At 34.5% G+C, this 18,386-nt stretch overlaps 1 protein-coding gene across 1 annotated transcript in view; it reads right to left on the bottom strand.

Moving 5' to 3' along the window:
- Positions 1-18,296, bottom strand: part of snapc4 (small nuclear RNA activating complex, polypeptide 4) — a 33,283-nt gene extending 14,987 nt beyond the window's left edge. Inside the window, exons 1-14 of the mRNA XM_056458490.1 lie at positions 18,222-18,296; positions 16,263-16,401; positions 16,004-16,044; positions 14,339-14,441; positions 13,314-13,336; positions 13,040-13,180; positions 12,837-12,962; positions 12,657-12,735; positions 12,478-12,559; positions 10,839-10,940; positions 8,242-8,314; positions 7,968-8,132; positions 7,719-7,869; positions 98-204 (exon numbers count right to left, since the gene is read on the bottom strand). Of these exons, the coding sequence (XP_056314465.1) occupies positions 98-204; positions 7,719-7,869; positions 7,968-8,132; positions 8,242-8,314; positions 10,839-10,940; positions 12,478-12,559; positions 12,657-12,735; positions 12,837-12,962; positions 13,040-13,180; positions 13,314-13,336; positions 14,339-14,441; positions 16,004-16,044; positions 16,263-16,401; positions 18,222-18,293 (1,404 nt within the window). The 5' untranslated portion in view covers positions 18,294-18,296. The remainder of the gene's footprint in view (positions 1-97; positions 205-7,718; positions 7,870-7,967; positions 8,133-8,241; positions 8,315-10,838; positions 10,941-12,477; positions 12,560-12,656; positions 12,736-12,836; positions 12,963-13,039; positions 13,181-13,313; positions 13,337-14,338; positions 14,442-16,003; positions 16,045-16,262; positions 16,402-18,221) is intronic.
- Between the last annotated feature and the right edge of the window lie 90 nt (positions 18,297-18,386).

An 18,386-nucleotide genomic window follows, 5' to 3' on the forward strand; every position in this document is an offset into this window, starting at 1 on the left:
TACTGAAAATACAATGCAAAAGCAATACATTCACCAAGTTTCTTATTTATTACAAGATGTACTGTATAGAATATTCAAAATTAATTCTGCTCCATACCTGGTCCTCCTCTTTGGACCAAGGGCCTTTCTTTAATGAGGGATCCAGAACAGATGTCCAGCGATATGCCAATTGAGATCCATCACGACCCACCATAAAGTGTGACACTACGGAAAAGAAAAACATGAACATAAAGCCACAATGATACACACTTGTTATCATATTGAAGTAAAGCTACTGGCAAATTAAGAACACGTTTTTTAACAATTCTCTACAAAAGTACTTGCCGTGGTATGAAGTAACACATTTCAAATACTCAAATTACTGTAATTGAGTATTTTTTCCAGAAATTGTAATTTACTAAGTAGTTTTAAAAATGTGTACTTTTACTTTCCCTTAAGAAAATTTTTAGTGCAGTATTGGTACTTTTACTCCATTACTTTCCTACAGCCTGCAGTCACTACATTATTTTTTCTTGTCTATGGGGATTAGAAAAATCAGTCCTATGATTCCTGTCAATCAAATCGCACAAAGAAGGTAAATCACATCATAATGAACTACCTCAAGACAACATCAGGCCGACGTCAATGTCCAACGTCCAACCTAAAAATCAACCAAGTATCAACGTCTAATGATGTTACAGCTTGAAGTTGTGCGGACGTGACGCCTATGACGTTTATCAGACATTGGATTTTGGTTGCCATACCTGAGGATTATATGTCAGTATTTGACATCAATATGTTGTTGGTTTAAGATGTTGGCTCGACTTTGCTAAAGACACAAGCTAAAATCAACCAAATAGCAACATCATTTCACATCGTTGAACATCAAAATAACGTTGTCCTTAGATGCTTTACTAGACAATGACATAACAACCTAAATCTAACCTAATATTAACGTTTTATGACGCTGTGTGCATGTTGGGCAATAAATAAATGCACTACAGAATGTTACATTTACACACATCCACAAATAAGTAAATGCATCAGCTTTTTACAGCATAATACTCACTACTCTTGAGTACTTTTAAAAGGTCTACTTTTTACTAATAAATATTATAGTAATATTTACAACAGATACTTTTACTCTACTTGCACTACATTTTTAAGCAAGTTATGGTACTTTTACTTACAGTAAGTGCGTTTTTTCAGTACTCTTTCTACCACTGAGTACTTCTCTATTATACAGTTGAAGTCAATATTTTTTCTTCTGGAGAAAGTCTTATTTGTTTTATTTCGGCTAGAATAAAAAGCAATTTTTTATTGTTTTAAAATCATTTAAAGGTCAGTTGTTACGGCCCTATGTATGTGCCGGTGATGTTTTACTTTTGTGCACTCTCTCTGTCAGTTCTCATAGGATGGTCTATTCCAGTTTCCCATTCAACCGTGAAAATGTCAATCATCATTACTTTCTGTGATGTCACCACCTTTACTGCCAATCAGTAAGGAAGCCCAAAGTTTTAAGCAGGGGTGGCCAAACTCGGTCCTGGAGGGCCGTTGTCCTGCAAAGTTTAGTTCCAACCCTAATCAGACACACCTGGACTAGCTAATCAAGCTCTCACTAGGCTTTCTAGAAACATCCATGCAGATGTGTTGAGGCAAGTTGGAGTCTGCAGAACATCAGCCCTCTAGGACCGAGTTTCTTGTTTCACTTGTAGTACACTGTTACCATTTTGTACATATTTGTTTTATGATCCCTGATTACTAGTTTCTGAATTCGCCTGGGAATTGAGGAGTTTAGACATTACATCGCATAGATCTCCCAACATGTTGAAAACTCCACTGTCTAACACACAAGTTTAGAAGTGAGCGGCACTTGCTGTAAGTTTTATAAGTATTTTTGGTTAGAAGTATCGTCTAGTTATGGCGTGCAAAAGCTGAAGATGTTTTGTTTGTTTATTTTCCATTAAGCAGTTTAGAGGATAATTTTAAAGAGCCCATATTATGGGTTTTTGAAAATGCTCTTCCATCTAGTGTGTCACACAGCTCTAAGTGAAGTGAAATATCCAGCTAAGGCTTAAATCTGTAAGTGTACAGTGTTTAAAACTATTGATTCATCTATAAAAGAGTCGACTCATAGTGCTTCAAACGAGTCGTCTTGATAACGAGTCATTAGGTGTTTCGCGATGACGCAGCTACGAAACACAAGTAGTTGGGCGCACAAACCCGGGAGATTTGAAACCTGCGGCCCCGCCCACTAACAGAAAAAAAGTCACACACACACACAGAGACACACACAGACACTGGTCGAATGAAGTCACGCTGTGCAGATGGATATTATGGACAGTCTAATCAAAGATGAAACATCAGCAATATAGCCCAGCCTTGAGCAGTTCTGAGTGCTTCTGAAAACTATATGCTTTCAAAGAAGACTTCTTCAGTTTGTTAAAGGAAGGATCAGTATAGACTGTCAGAACATGGATCAGTGCATCATGGATCAGTTTCTACCCCCATTTCACCAGTGTAAGTACGTGCGATTAAAACTGTTGCCTCGTTTACTCTATCTTGCACATGATGTATTTAGTTGTGTTTTGTTACTTGTAACTGCGTGTGCTGTATCAGGTTAACTCTTTATATTCTCATATCGCGTGTAAAGCCACGTTGAAAACGCGACGCGTGCCGCTTTGATTACGGATCGTCAGCTGTTTACACACATGCAACGGACAAGTTTCAAAATATTTCAGCTCAATATTATTGTCTCCTCGTGTGTGTAACGCACGGGTATTCGCGGATATAACAGCGCCGCTCCTCTATGGACGCGCCGGCCCTGTGTGTGTGTGTGTGTCTGTGTCTCCTCGTGTGTGTAACGCACGGGTTTTCGCGGATATAACTGAGCGCCGCGCCCTCTCTATTCAGCCGCTCCTTTATGGACGCGCCGGCCCTCTGTGTGTGTGTGTGTGTCCTCGTGTGTGTAACGCACGGGTTTTCGCGGATATAACTGAGCGCCGCGCCGCGCCCTCTCTATTCAGCCGCTCCTTTATGGACGCGCCGGCCCTCTGTGTGTGTGTGTCTCCTCGTGTGTGTAACGCACGGGTTTTCGCGGATATAACTGAGCGCCGCGCCCTCTCTATTCAGCCGGTCCTCTATGGACGCGCAGGCCCTGTGTGTGTGTGTGTGTGTGCGTGTGTGTGTGTGTGTGTGTGTGTGTGTGAAAAGAGCAAGAAGACTGTGACCTCCTCGCCAGTTCTTGGACTTTTTGCTTAATAAAATAGTTAGTCGTCAGTATTTTCTAGTCCATCGTCTGTGTTTACATTCACCCACTGGCAGCCAAAATCCACTATGAAGCGTGTGTGCACTGTGACTACTTTTATATTGTAGATTAGCAGCTGAGCATTTCACTCTGTCTCGAGCTGAAGCCTTGTCCGTGTCGACCAATCGCAGCAGGCTGTCATCGGTCCAATCAGCGAAGATTAGCTTCGCGCTGAGGAGGGGTTTGGGAACAAATGAATCGCTGAACGATTCATATGGGAGTCGCTGGGATAATTAGGTAAAAATAAATGCAGATTATAAGACCATCAAAGTGTTTTATGACCTTGCATGCATATTAGACTGTTGTTGGAGACCCTTACAACCTAAATATGACCCTATTTCATGTATAATATGGGCTCTTTAAGCAAGTTTGGGGTTTTTGTTACATTGCTTTATTTTATTTGGTGCCGCTTAAAATCCTCTTTCCCTTAACCACACACATTAATTAAAGGGCACCTATGGTAAAAAATCTACTTTTCAAGCTGTTTGGACAGACATATGTGCATATATGGTGTGTAGACTGTCATATTGGGGTGATATAAGCACACCCAGTGCTTTTTTTTCAATTTAACAACATAAAAAACGGTGGACCAATTGGAGCTGTTTTCAAATCGACCGCTACCTGACGTAGGAGAGCGGTCCCCCCGCCCACCAATATTGATTGACAGGCGCGTCATCATATCCTCAGTTTGTTGATTCACGTCCGCCATTTGCTTGAGTCGAAGCAATATCACTAAAGGAACACCCTTGCTCTATTTTTAGATGCAAGGCTCATTTGGCTCAACACAAGAGCAATATTCTCCACATTATCGCTCTAATCGGAATTATTGGTTGTATCTTTAGGTAGGTTTGCAAACATGTGTAATTCTCATTAAGTCTACCTTATACTTCAGCCGTTTGCATTTCTAAACTTTAGAATTTCTAAAGTTTAGAATTCTAAACATAGGTTTCTATCAGGGTACACTCAAGTCGACGGCTGGGCGCCGCGGACCGCTGCAGTAACCTATGTTTAGAATTCAAAAATGAGTGGCGCGACGATTTGGGACACTTCATGTTTCTGCCGCGCTACAGAGAGTGTCTGGTGTGCCGTGTCGCGGCTTCGAGCGGCGCATCCGGTGCCTCAGTCAAAGTTAATTCAGTGTGCGTGGTTATTAGTTTCTGTGTACAAGCTCGGTACTTGAAACTAGCACACAGTTGGCTGTAAAACTGTACAAAGACACAAATTATTTTGTACTCTCTGCTTGGTCGGTGTAAGAGTCGTACATGTACGACTGAATGGTGATCCTCTCTCTCCTCCGTCTGCCTGTCAGACTGTTGCAAACGCAGAGCGGGTGAGCTCATGGCCCCGCCCCCTTGTTACGTTGGCGGGAAGCCGAAACTAATTTACATGTGAAGCAACACACCCATAAATCAGCGAGCTGTGGACACGCCCCCAACATGACACTTTTTAACACTTTATAATAAAAAAATCTGAATTGTGTTTTGAACTGAACCTAAACTGGCACACTCAGAAGAACCATAATATTAATATTACATCATAAAAAAAGAGGTAAACTATGTTCTCTTTAAATAATTTTTTCTTTTGTGAGATCCTTAAACTTACATATTAGTTTTGCTGGTTGACTTCTTTCCACTTTTGTAAATAAATGTAACATCAAAATGTTACCTCTTTAACTTCTAGAGCTAAACTTTAAAACCGTAACATCAATATTATTAGCCCCCTTAAGCAATATTTTTTTTGATTGTCTATAGAATCCACTGTTATGCAATGACTTGCCCAATTTCCCTAACTTGCTTAATTAACCTAGTTAAGCCTTTAAAATCATTTAAATAAGCTGAATCTTAGTATGCTAAAATATCTACTTAAATATTATATACTGTCATCATGGCAAAAATAAAAGAAGAAATGAGCTATTCAAAGTATTGTGCTTAGAAATGTGTTGAAAAAATATACAGGAGGGCTAATAATTCTGACTAATCGGGCTAATAATACTTAATATATATATATATATATATATATATATATATATATATATATATATATATATATATATAAAAATCTACATCTGATTTAAATGTCAGAATTAATATATCTTAGGATGTGTTCACACAGGCTTGGTTCATTTACAACAATTTTTGAGGTGACCGATCGTTAAATGCTGAAATCTAAATGTGCACTAAATAAAAAAAAATGTGTCAGTCTGTTTCCAAAGTGAAATGTGAATGTAGTATGGACAACAGACATACTGTACAGCTAAATCAAATATGATGTCACAAGAAGTGACCTTAAAGAGCACAGGATGGTCAAGCATTTGGTTGAAAGCTAGCTTTACTAGTCACGATACTGTGCATTACAGTTCAATAAATGTGTCTGAAATGTGCTTTCAGCAGATCTTCAATTGTGTGTGTTATGGAGAAATTCCTGGTGCTGTTTTGACTCCTTTACAATTAATGACATTTTTATCAGTTGAGAACTCGTATGTAAAATGTGTAGATGCATATTACAAGTATGTTTAACTTAAAGCATTGTTTTGGATGTTAGGTAAGTTCATTAATTACTGATTTTTTATGTGCATATACAGTTGAAGTCAGAATTATAAGTCCCCCTTTGATTTTTTTTTCTTTTTTAAATATTTCCCAAATGATGTTTAACAAAGCAAGGAAATTTGCACAGTATGTCTGATAATATTTTTTCTTCTGGAGAAAGTCTCATTTGTTTTATTTTGGCTAGAATAAAAGCAGATTTAAATTTTTTCTTCTCTTCGTTAAACATAAATTGAGGAAAAAAATAAACAGGGGGGCTAATAATTTAGACTTCAACTATATATATATAATTATAATTTTTTTTTGCAAACACTAATGTTGCACGTTTATTTAGTGCACTAATATTAAAACGATTGGTCAGTAAGTGTTTTAATTTGTTTTTGAAAGAAGTCTTCCTAAAGCTGTGTTTAACATAACATTACTTATTACCATTAAAAAAAGAGAAAAAAATTGTCTCATAAAATTCGTCAAAAAAATATTATTTTTTTTTTACGTTTTGGCCTAGACTTAAGTTGCACAGGTATGTTATAGACCAATAAACAGGCTTTAAATTTGTAAACAATTTTTTATTAGTAATATGCATTACTATTAATGGAATTTATTAAAAATATTTTTATTTGTTTGAACCTTTCTGATTGCAGACAGGGGTTTAACTAATCATGGATGAACCCATCAAAAACGCACGTGACCCGTGGATTAATACATTTTTTACTTGTAGATTAATCCTAAATTTGTAATGATCACAGAGAGATCGCCTCTCGCGTCATTAAAATCACATGTATGCTTTCCTGTAAAATATAATAATGACGAAAGAAGTCATGGTAGGTTATTGGGGATGTGGTGCATTTCTTGAGGTATTAAAGGTGTTTTCTGTCACTAGTTTAGTTGAGAATGCATTCATGAATTCAGTGTAAGCTGCACGATTAATCTTTAAAAGATTGGGATCTCCACACCCACGCAACATAAATGATAAATTATGGTGATTTGCAAATGTTTATTAATCCTCTGAATCGCTGCATTCAAATCTGTGTTTGAAAACACAAAAATCAAAAGAGATTCAGTCTTTAGTCTTTTGAGTTAGGTATGAAGTTACAAACAGTCAAATAACACAGAACTACTGGGATAACAGTTTATAGTTTAGATAAAACCACTGATGTTTATAGTAAAGATTAAAATCACCGTCATATGCATTTAACTTGACACTCAAAAATGAAAGTAATAGTAATAGTAAGAAAGTAATAGTAGGCAGCAATTACATTACTTAACAAAAAGGTGGCAACAACCAGCCTTCAAAAACATGCCACTAAATAATTCTTCAAAAACTATCCATCTAGCAATGAATCATGAAGTTTTATGAGTGAATAACTGAATCATTTATTGAAAATGAGACTAAAAATAAATATGGGTTGTACAAATTATAATGTTAGATTCTACATTTAGTGTTATCAGCAACAGTAGTAGCAATAGTGAATTTTTCACAGTACTAAATAATTTACCATTTAAATTTATTCAGTTATTTATTTCTTCATTTCATTTTTAATAAAATTACAGCTTCTATGTTATGTTTGGTCAAACTAAAAGTTTCTTGCAGAGCTCTTTTAGTCATAAATGGAAAGCAAATTACATTTGTCTCCACCCTTGTTTGGCTGATCTGAAAAATTGTCCGATTCGTGACTAAAAAACCATAATGTGATCTGAACCGTAAGATTTGTTACACCACTGATTGCAGATTTTCAAAAAAAAGTGGTATACTGGCTAGATATATCTTAAAATTTACACGTATGACTAGCTTTGTGATCCAGGGTCAAAAATAAACCAAGAAATGAACTATGAACACACCCTTCAGAAACAAAATGTGCCACAGTCAGTACAAGATCCAGTTGACTCACTCTGTATGTAAGGAATGAAGTTCCCGATCCTCATTTTTTCAACAAGTTCTCTGAGGAGATCGTCTTCCTCTTCTGTCCACTGAATCCTTCTGAATGTCTTTGAAATGTAGCGCTGGTAGGTCTGGAAGCACATGAAAGCCGTTCTGTTGGTCTGGAAGGCAAAGAAAGAGAACATGTAATTGGGTTAAGCATAAAAATTACAATATTAGCATTGTTTTTTACAAAGTGCATTGATGTCTCCATCCATACCCCAAGAGCCTCTGCGATTTTGTCCCAATGGCACATCTTGAACTCTTCTGCGACTGCTTTCAGTTTATTAATCTCGTCTTGCTTCCACACCGATTTGTTAATAGACGGGTGCAAAAAGTTCTGCCAGAACCTCTTCAAATCATCAGCCTGGCGCAAACCTTCAAACTATCAAACACAAACAAGACTTTTCATGATTCTGAAATGAGAAACTGACGTTAGCAGAAAGTAAAGGGCTTAATTTGCTATGTCTCAATAAAACTGCTACATAACTTACATCGATATTTGATATTTTATCCCAGTCGTGATCGTCTTGCAGATCACCCAACAGTTGATCGTCTTTCAGGGTTCTAAGATGATATTAAGTTTGATTTTATTGGACACTTAGTGCACTAATGTTTCAAAGTCTGAAGTCACAAGGTTTTTTTTTTTTCATTTGTGTTTGAAAGAAGTCTCTAAAGCAGGGGTGCCCCAACTTTTTTTGTTTGAAAGTCCAAAATCCAAATAATATATACACACACATACATACATATATACATATATATATATATATATATACATATATACATATATATATATATATATATATATATATATATATATATATATATATATATATATATATATATATATATATATATATATTTTATTTTTTTTTTTTTATATTTTATAATATACACACACACACGCACGCACGCACGCACGCACGCACACACACAGGTTCATAAATATTTGGACATCGACACAATTCTTACATTTTTGGCTCTATACACCAACACAATGAATTTGAAATAAAACGAACAGCACACTGTCAGCTTTGAGGGTATTTACATACAAAGCAGGTAAATACTGTAGGAATTACAACAGTTTGCATATGTGCCTCCCACTTATTATGGGTCCAAAAGTTATTGGACAAATGGCTTCTAAGCTGTTCCATGGCCAGGTGTGTGTTATTTCCTCATTATCACAATTACAATGAGCAGATAAACGGTCAAGTGCTCATTTCAGATGTGCTATTTGCATTTGTAATCTGTTACTGTCAACTCTCAAGATGAGATCCAAAGAGCTGTCACTATCAGTGAAGCAAGCCATCGTTAGGCTGAAAAAACAAACCCATCAGAGAGATGGCAAAAACATTAGGCGTGGCAAAGTCAACAATCAAGAAAAGACTACACCAGAGTGAATACAGAGGGTTCACTACAAGATGTAAACCATTGGTGAGCCTCAAAAACAGGAAGGCCAGATTAGAGTTCTAAAAAAGTCTTTGTAGTGCTTGAACAACATCCTAAGGACAGATGAAACCAAGATCAACTTGTACCATAGTGATGGGAATAGAAGAGTATGGAGAAGGGAAGGAATTGTTCATGATCCTAAGCAGTAAAGCATGGTGGTAGTAGTGACAATTGCGTGGGCATGTATGGCTGTCAATGGAACTGCTTTTCTTATATTTATTGATGATGTGACTGCTGACAAAAGCAGCAGGATGAATTCTGGAGTGTTTCAGGCAATATTTTCAGCTCATATTAAGCCAAATGCTTCAGAACTCATTGGACGGTACTTCACAGTGCAGATGGAGAATGACCCAAAGCATACAGCAAAAGCAACCAAAGAGTTTTTGAAGGGAAAGAAGTGGAATGTTTTGCATTGGCCAAGTCAATCACCTGACCAGAATCCAATTGAGCATGCATTTCACTTGCTGAACACAAACCCGAAGGGAAAAAGCCTCAAAAAACAAGCAGGAACTGAAGACAGTTGTTGTAGAGGACTGGCAGAGCACCACCAGGACTGAAACCCAACATCTGGTGATGTCTATGCGTTCCAGACTTCAGGCTGTAATTGACTGCAACGGATTTGCAACCAAGTGTTAAAAAGTGAAAGTTTGATTTATGATTATTATGCTGTCCAATTACTTTTGGATCCTTAACAAGTGGGAGGCACACATGCAAACTGTTGTAACTCAAATTAAAGCTGACAGTCTGCAGTTAAAGCACATCTTGTTTGTTTCATTTCAAATCCATTGTGTTGGTGTATAGAGTCAAAAGTGTTAGAATTGTGTCGATGTCCAAATATTTACGGACCTAACTGTGTATATATATATATATATATATATATATATATATATATATATATATATATATATATATATATATATATATATATATATATATATATATATATATATATATATATATAGGTCATCATCTAAAAAATGTGTTTTAGGGTTTCACGACCCTTTAAAAATCAGATTAATTCACATTAATTCACATTTACTTGAAACATTTAATTTCAGTTTTGCTTTTTTGTAGCTCAGCAATTTAAAATATAAAATGACAATCTCTCACCCCCCATAATCATGGGGGTTTCACCCCCACCTTCCCCATAATCATCTCTTCTCTGATTGGTTGGTTGGCCAAATCAAAGGTTACCATGGGCCAACTAGTTACCACGGGCCTAAGTTTGGGCATCTCTGCTCTAAAGCTTACCAATGCTGTGTTCATTTAATTAATAAATGCCAAAACACAGCAATACTGTGAGACAATAATACAATTGAACATGGCTGCTAGGTATTTTATTATTTCATATATAGGTCTGTGATTTAAAACTGCATTGTAAGTAGTCATTTATCCAGCTTTCAGTGTCACATGACCTTTTTAAAATCACTCTAATCAGGTGATTTGGTGCTCAAGAAACATGGCGTATTATCATCAATGCTGAAACATTAAAAAGAACAACATCTGACTGATATATAAATCATTTTAACATTACAAATGCATTTTTTCACCATGTAAAAATATTACTGATCTCAAACTTCTGAATAGTAATAAAGTTATGATCTTATATAATCTCTGATGAAAGTGCTTAAAATGACTTTACCTTATTTCAGCTATTTGTTTCTCAATTAATTCTATTTGCCTTTTCAATTGTTCTTTTTCCTCGCTCTCCACTCTATACAGTTTGGTGCTGAGATATTCCATCCTAAGAAAACACAGATCATGTCAAGCTTCTCACACATTCACATATTTAAATGCACAAAAAAAATCTTGCATTTCTACATGTCAAAATAATAAAACTAAAACTGAACAAACAGGGGTGTGTTTCGCAAAATATATATATATATATATATATATATATATATATATTTTAGGGGTGTGACAAGACACTTCACGAGATGAGATAAGACACGAGATTAGGTTCACGGGAACGAGATGAGACGAGATTTTTTTACACTATTTTTAAGAAATCATTTTTTATTCAGAAATATGTATTGCAAAACTATTTAGGTGCTTTTTTTAAAGTCAACTTGTATTGAATGTTATTTTACTTATATTTTAATGAATTATATGGAGTAAAGGGCATGCAAAACTGCTAAATATTTTGCTAATAGCCTATGTGAATGGAAAATCGTTTTTTGTAATTTTAAATATTAGTAAAATATTTAGTTTAACAACAAATACATGAATGGAAAATTTGTATTCAATTGAAAACCTTTTTTTTTTTAAATGTGGATGGTGTTTTATTCCTATTTTAATGAATTCTATGCCATAAAGAAAATGCAAACACTATATTTATCTATAAACTCCACTGACTGGATTCTCCCCTGTACAGTTTCACATGAGAAATCAAACTCCTTTCCACAAATTGAACTTAAAATAAAAATCATGTAATCATCTTTGGTATTTCATTTTTAATTTAACAAATCAGTTTCACTTTTATTCAGCAAGATTTCATTCATGCTCCCATGACTCACTGAAGTAATATGTGAACATTACGCGAAAATAAAGTAAGGACCGATAGAAGAGGGTTGTTTTAATGTACCCTGATACCGCACGCAAATTAAAAAAAAATCTGCTTTTCCCCGACAGTGATGATAAAGGCGGGTGTCTCGAGTCTCCAGGAGTTCAGTGAGTGTGTATGTCTGTGGTCCTTTACTCACTCAGTAGGTGCAGAGAATAGTGTCAAACAGCCGTGTGTGTATAGCTTATCCTGTCATAGAATGCATAAATTGCTAAATACTGAGATACTGACAGAGTAAAGCCTCTGCAAATAGCCTGCTACAAATGTGGAAAACGATTGCGCATGATTTAACAAACTGTTTCATTTACTTAAAATTTTGTTATTTTGTTCATGGCTGATAATTGAATATTAATCTGTCCTGCTGCCAGCCAATAGCTGCACTGCTGATTTTGTGGATCGATAGATCTGATAGATCTCAGATCAATTCATCCAGATATTTTAACCTGGTACACAAAATTGTTTGAAGAATGAAATTAGCCAGAGAAAAATTTTCTTGATTAAAATATCCAAGATCTGCCAAATCACATTATATTTTTTAAGTGAGGAATAAAAAACCTACCTCTAAACAACGCGGTTCGAACAATAATTGTGCCATTCAGAAAATTGAGTTTCTACAAGAATGTATCATTATATGGCAGTTAAGCATTGTTTGAGAAAACACACCCCAGGAAATTAATTAGATATTAATGTTCCGATGCCCTGCTTTTCCAAAACTTACTTGGATAGTTTAGGTTGCAGCATTCGTTTCATAGTGTCTCTAGCGACTGCATTGGTCAGCAAAGTCTTCTGCCAACCCTCCCCTGAAAGACACCACATTTTCAATTAATAAATAATCCTTAAGTTTCAGCTATCAAAAAAACAATAAAAAAAAAACAAGAATGCTGTATTAATACGTACATCTTTTAATTTTCAGATTATCAACAGGTATACTACCATGCTTCATCCTCTCTTTAGTTTCTTCATTAGCTGGAGGACCCTACAAACAAATCAAAAGAGTGATAGGAAAAAAAGGAAATGCATTACTTTAATGACATCACAATAACCTCCATATTCTTGGGGTCAGACACATAAACATACCAGACCGGTGAGTTTGTCTTTGAAGTAAGGCTTCAAGAAGTATCCTAGATATTGTTTCTGAGGAGGAACTCCTGGTACAGAGGAGATAGAATTGCCTGGGCCAGAGAGCTGAACCTCAATCTCTTTCTGTAGAAATGCAGTGAGATTTCAGATATTATAGTGTAATAATATAGTTAAATGGTATGAGGATGTTTATTGCATACCTGCTGCTGTTGATTTTCAATGAGCAGTTGTTCTAGCTCAGCTAGTTTCTCTTTTAGCACCTCCTGATAGACCAAATTCATTTGCAGACAAGTCTCCACATTTTGTGGAAGCTCTAAATCATCACCACTGTCTTCATTACTCTAATGAAGGTAGAACAGTTTTTAAACATTAACTTTAAAATTAAACAGCAAAATATAATGCATATATAGTAGTATGTACAATGTATACTAAAAAAAGCACAATAATGCATCAAGCAATAATGAAGGAACTCACAGAGTCAGTGTCATGATCGCTGTCTGTTAACAGAAAAAGAACAATAAAAGAGTAATTAACCAACAAACATGTTATTTAAACAGATGCAGTTATAACAGCAGACTCTAAAATATAACTGATTTCTCAGGTAATTCATCATATCGTCACCAAAATACTCATAAGGAGAAAAAACCCCATATGAATTAAGAGGATTAACCAAAATCTTCTGAAAGGCCACGATCAACTTATAAGATTGAAACCACATAACCTGATCCTAAACAGGTTTGTTCAACTCATTTTGTACAATAGGCCTCAAGTGTGGCTCAGTTTCTGCTCACATAAGCACTTTTTGTTTCTATGTTCATACACTGCCCACACTATACACAAATCCTTTACTTTGCTGATTTTGACTGAAATGTAATGATGTGCATCTTTTGTGAAGCTAAGTAAAGGTTTATTTATATAGCACCTTTCACAAACATTAAGTCACAAAAGTGCTTTACAATGAGAGAAAAACAAAAAACAGGTAAAAGAACATATCAATAAAAGAAAACATGTTAAAACAAGTTAAAAATCCAGGTACAAAAACACTAATAGCTTGACCAAAAAGAGGTGTCTCTAAATGCTTTTTAAAAAGTTCAACTGATCCCAGAGTTCTCAGTGCTATAGGGAGAGAGTTTCAGAGCCTTGGGGCCACAACACAGAAGGCATGGCAATTAAATAAAATAATTTTTATTTAATTTTTAATTTTTTATTTTATTTAATTGAAGCAGCAAATGATCTGTTCATTAGATTACGAAATTGGGTATCTTCAAAAGACATTTATATTGAACTGACTGATTAATTTTCTGACGTCTTCAACATTTTCTGATGTTTTAAGTGAATACACTTTTAATGTAATGAATGAATTTTCATCTTGAGATGAACTACACCTTTAAAAACAACAACCCACTAAAGTGGCCACTGAGAACATGTATTATTATGTATTATTTTATCTTAATTATTGAAAAACCCTGTTAATAAAAATAATATAATAATTACAGTACCTTGCAAGACATTTTCCAGATTAGCATCAGCACCAAGTGCATTTTCTAACTCCTCAATCTCTCTCTGAATCCGCTGACGCTCTGTCTCCAAGTCATCACGCTCCTAAAAAAATGGCAAGTAATGAAATACTGAAAGAAATTATGTACAATAAACTGTACATTATTTACTAATAAGAACTTTTGCAGCATGTATTAATCATAGTGAAACAATTTACTTATGCATAATTAGGCCAAAGTTGTGTTTGTTAACATTAGTTACTACACAGCTCTCTGGAATACTCAATTCTGATTGATCAGCCTCGATATTCCAAGGTTTGTTATCCTGCTAAATAACGCAGACTCATCCGGGTGCTTAAAATCACCTTGTCAGTAAAAACATACAAATCTATATACTTATATCCACATTCATATGTATCTGCTTGTCAGGCTGCAGCTATTGACTGTTTGGCACCATATTGTAACTGAATAATACACAAGTTGGTGTACAATACACTATTACAGCTCAGAACAATGTTTGAAATGAACATCTGTTAATATTAATTTAACAAATTGCTTTTGTAGTTGGCTTTAGTTAAATTGACATTGGCTTTAGTTAAATTAACTAATGGAGCCTTTCTGTACGGACTTAACAAACAAAAGGCCCATGAATAGTCACAGAATCTTCAATGTCGTAGGCCAGATTTGCCTATGAAAAAATAATTGTTGAAAAACAAATTGCCAAATTAAGTCTTCAAGCATCTGGTCTTTTTTAAAATATAAAATAAGCATACATTTTTAAAAATAAAATGTTGAAAATTTTAAATAAAAAATAATTGTTAACTGTATTTTGAAATGCCCACGATATCAATATTATGCAGGATCATGATCACGATATATTGACTATCTGCATACCGTTGAAGTCAAAATTATTAGCCCCCCTTGTTTATTCCCCCCCAATTTCTGTTTAACGGAGAGAAGATTTTTTTTTTTTACATATTTCTAAACATAATAGTTTTTATAATTTATTTCTAATAACTGAGTTATTTATATGACAGTAAATAATATTTGACTGTATAGTTTTCAAAACACTTCTATACAGCTTAAAGTGACATTTAAAGGCTTAACTAGGTTAATTAGGTTAATCGGGCAGGATAGGGTAATGATGGTTTGTTCTGTAGAGCAGTATTTTCCAACCCTGTTCCTGAAGGCACACCAACAGTACACATTTTCAACCTCTCCCTAATCAAACACACCTGAATCAACTTATCATAACATCAGAAGAGACTCCAACACCTGAAGTTAATGGGTCAGAAAAGGGAGACATCCAAAATATGTACTGTTGGTGTGCCTCCAGGAACAGGGTTGGGAAACACTGCTGTAGACAATCGAGAAAAATTATAGCTTAAAGGGGCTAGTCATTTTGACCCGAAAATGGTTTTAAAAAATTAAAAACAGCTTTTATTCTAGCTGAAATAAAACAAATAAGACTTAAAAAAAATATTATCAGACATGCTGTGAAATTTTCCTGGCTCTGTAAAACATTATTTGGGAAATATTAAAAAAAAGAAAAAAAAAATCAAAAGGGGGGGAGGGGGGCTAATAATTCTGACTTCAACTGCATGTCTAATTTCTTACATGTGGTAAACATTCACGGTATAATAATTAGGCAGGTATTTGGATTCTTACCACTCTTTCAACCGTTGGTTCACTGTCATCAGATTCATAATCTGTCAAGGAAACGTTATATTCAATTTACATAAAGCACAATCCAAAAACATTTTGACAAGTGAAATTTCATGATTTTATAATGATTTAAATTAAATTATTAATTAAACCATCAACAGAGTATCTCTAAATCCAAGCAGTTTACCTACAACCAATACAGAATATGTGGCCTTTATATGAGTGTTAATCCACTGGGATCCATAGTTATGAAATCACTCACCACTGCTGTTGTCGGATGACAGTTGGTCTGCGATGCTGCTGTCTGCACCTAAAGTACTCTCAAGAGCCAAAATCTCCTGCTGTATTTTATCCCTCTGTGCTATTAAGTCGTCAGATGCCATTTTTGGACAAGATGAAACCTGAAAACTTAGCAACGGTTAATGATTTTGACCAATGCACACTTTGCAAATGCAATCATCACTCATCTGCAGAGGTGTTAAGCACTTGAGAAACTTTGCTTTAATATAATTTTAAATATGTTATATTTCACAGGTCTAAAAGTTTCATATTTAAAAAGAAAGTCTTTAGAAATACAGAAACTGCTCTACAGCTAAATTTAGTGTAGTTTTTCTGAATTTCTATCATTTTTAATCTAATCTGCCTCACATCACAGAATGTATTGCAATGCTTTTTATTTGTAACCATCACTTAAGATGGACTACAGCTGAATTAAATATTAAATATGCTACATTTATATCAAAACATTGAGTTAACATTTACTGGAGGCATTTTTGAACTGGGTGGTTGGAAAAAAAGCTAGGGGGTTACTGGAAATGTTCAGGGAAAAATAATTAAAACTGTGAAAATAAAGACAAACAATAAAACACCTTATAAAAAGATATGATAATAAATAAATGCACAATACTATACAAGTAAATTATCCAAAATCTAATTAAATAAATACTATACTAGAATTATATATATATATATATATATATATATATATATATATATATATATATATATATATATATATATACATGAGCAATTCCAGCGTTATGGGTCTAACATTTGCAGTAAAAACTCAAATTGACATACAAAGTATATGTTAACATTATATTGAAACATCTGTTTATATTTACCAGAACAGCTAACCACAGAGTTAAGGGATAAAAAAATATATATATCAATCTTTAAACATGTTTTGTACTTTTAATGAGGAAAATAAACATGCGTTATGGATGTGACCAAAAAAGTATGTAAGTTTGCAGTATACAACTACTTTAAAAAAAATCTGTGAATTAAACTGCACAACCCCCAAAAATAATGCTAATCATAAGGATAAGAGTTGGCTCTCTACAGAACAAACATGATTTTTGCATTTATGATAAAAAAGCTTTGTTATGGATGTGACAGCGATGCGTTATGGATGTGACAGATGTGAAATTGCCATTCGTGTGACTTTGGTAAATCAAATAAAATTGTTTAAAATCATTGACAGAGACATTTATGAGTGTTTCTAAAGTACTGTAAAATACCTGCTTACACACACACACACACACACACAAAACGTAGAATCGGTTTCAGTATTTTGGTGAAAACTGAATTTTTTTCACGACAAGGTTGATATTTGAATGGAATTGCTCATATATATATATATATATATATATATATATATATATATATATATATATATATATATATATATATATATATATTACACACATTAGAAACTAAAGATTTTCTAAAGAAGTATTTAAAACCCATTTATAATAGTTCATCACAGTATAGTTTGGTTTTATGTACAAAACAAACTTTTACCTTTTACATTTTCAGGTCACATTTGGGCATCTGTGAAAGACTGAAAATCCGTCCCATAGGTTACCTGAAGAATCTGCCTTTAAGCCTAAAGAACCAAAGCATTAAAACACAGTTCCTGAGTGTTCGGCAGCATCAACTAAACATACACACGAAACTGTTCAATTGGCTGTCATTGCAGTGTACTTACATTAGCCTTTCGTTAAAACATCACTCTGCAGCTCTTCTGTAACACAAACCTGCAGCATCACTTCACGCGTTTCTCACTCAAATCTTTCTCTAACTTATATACACATCAAAACAGAGCGCACATGGGAGGGTTGTAAACTACAATTGAACTTATTCAAATTAAATCGAAGTGCTACTTTTAATGGTTGATTACAAATATGAATAATATTTCTACAAACCAATAACTCTATACCTTGATAAAACTATTGTACGTTTCTTGTACGTCAAGTGTGTACAACCATGAATCGCGCGATAAGTGCGTCATGTTCACTGACACTTCATAATAAAAGTCCCATCTTATGTCAAAATATCACGTTTTGTTTGAGTTCTTAGAAACATTCGCTATGTTGTTAAATTT

The sequence above is a fragment of the Danio aesculapii genome, chromosome 5, assembly GCF_903798145.1.
Source record: "Danio aesculapii chromosome 5, fDanAes4.1, whole genome shotgun sequence".
NCBI lineage: Eukaryota > Metazoa > Chordata > Actinopteri > Cypriniformes > Danionidae > Danio > Danio aesculapii.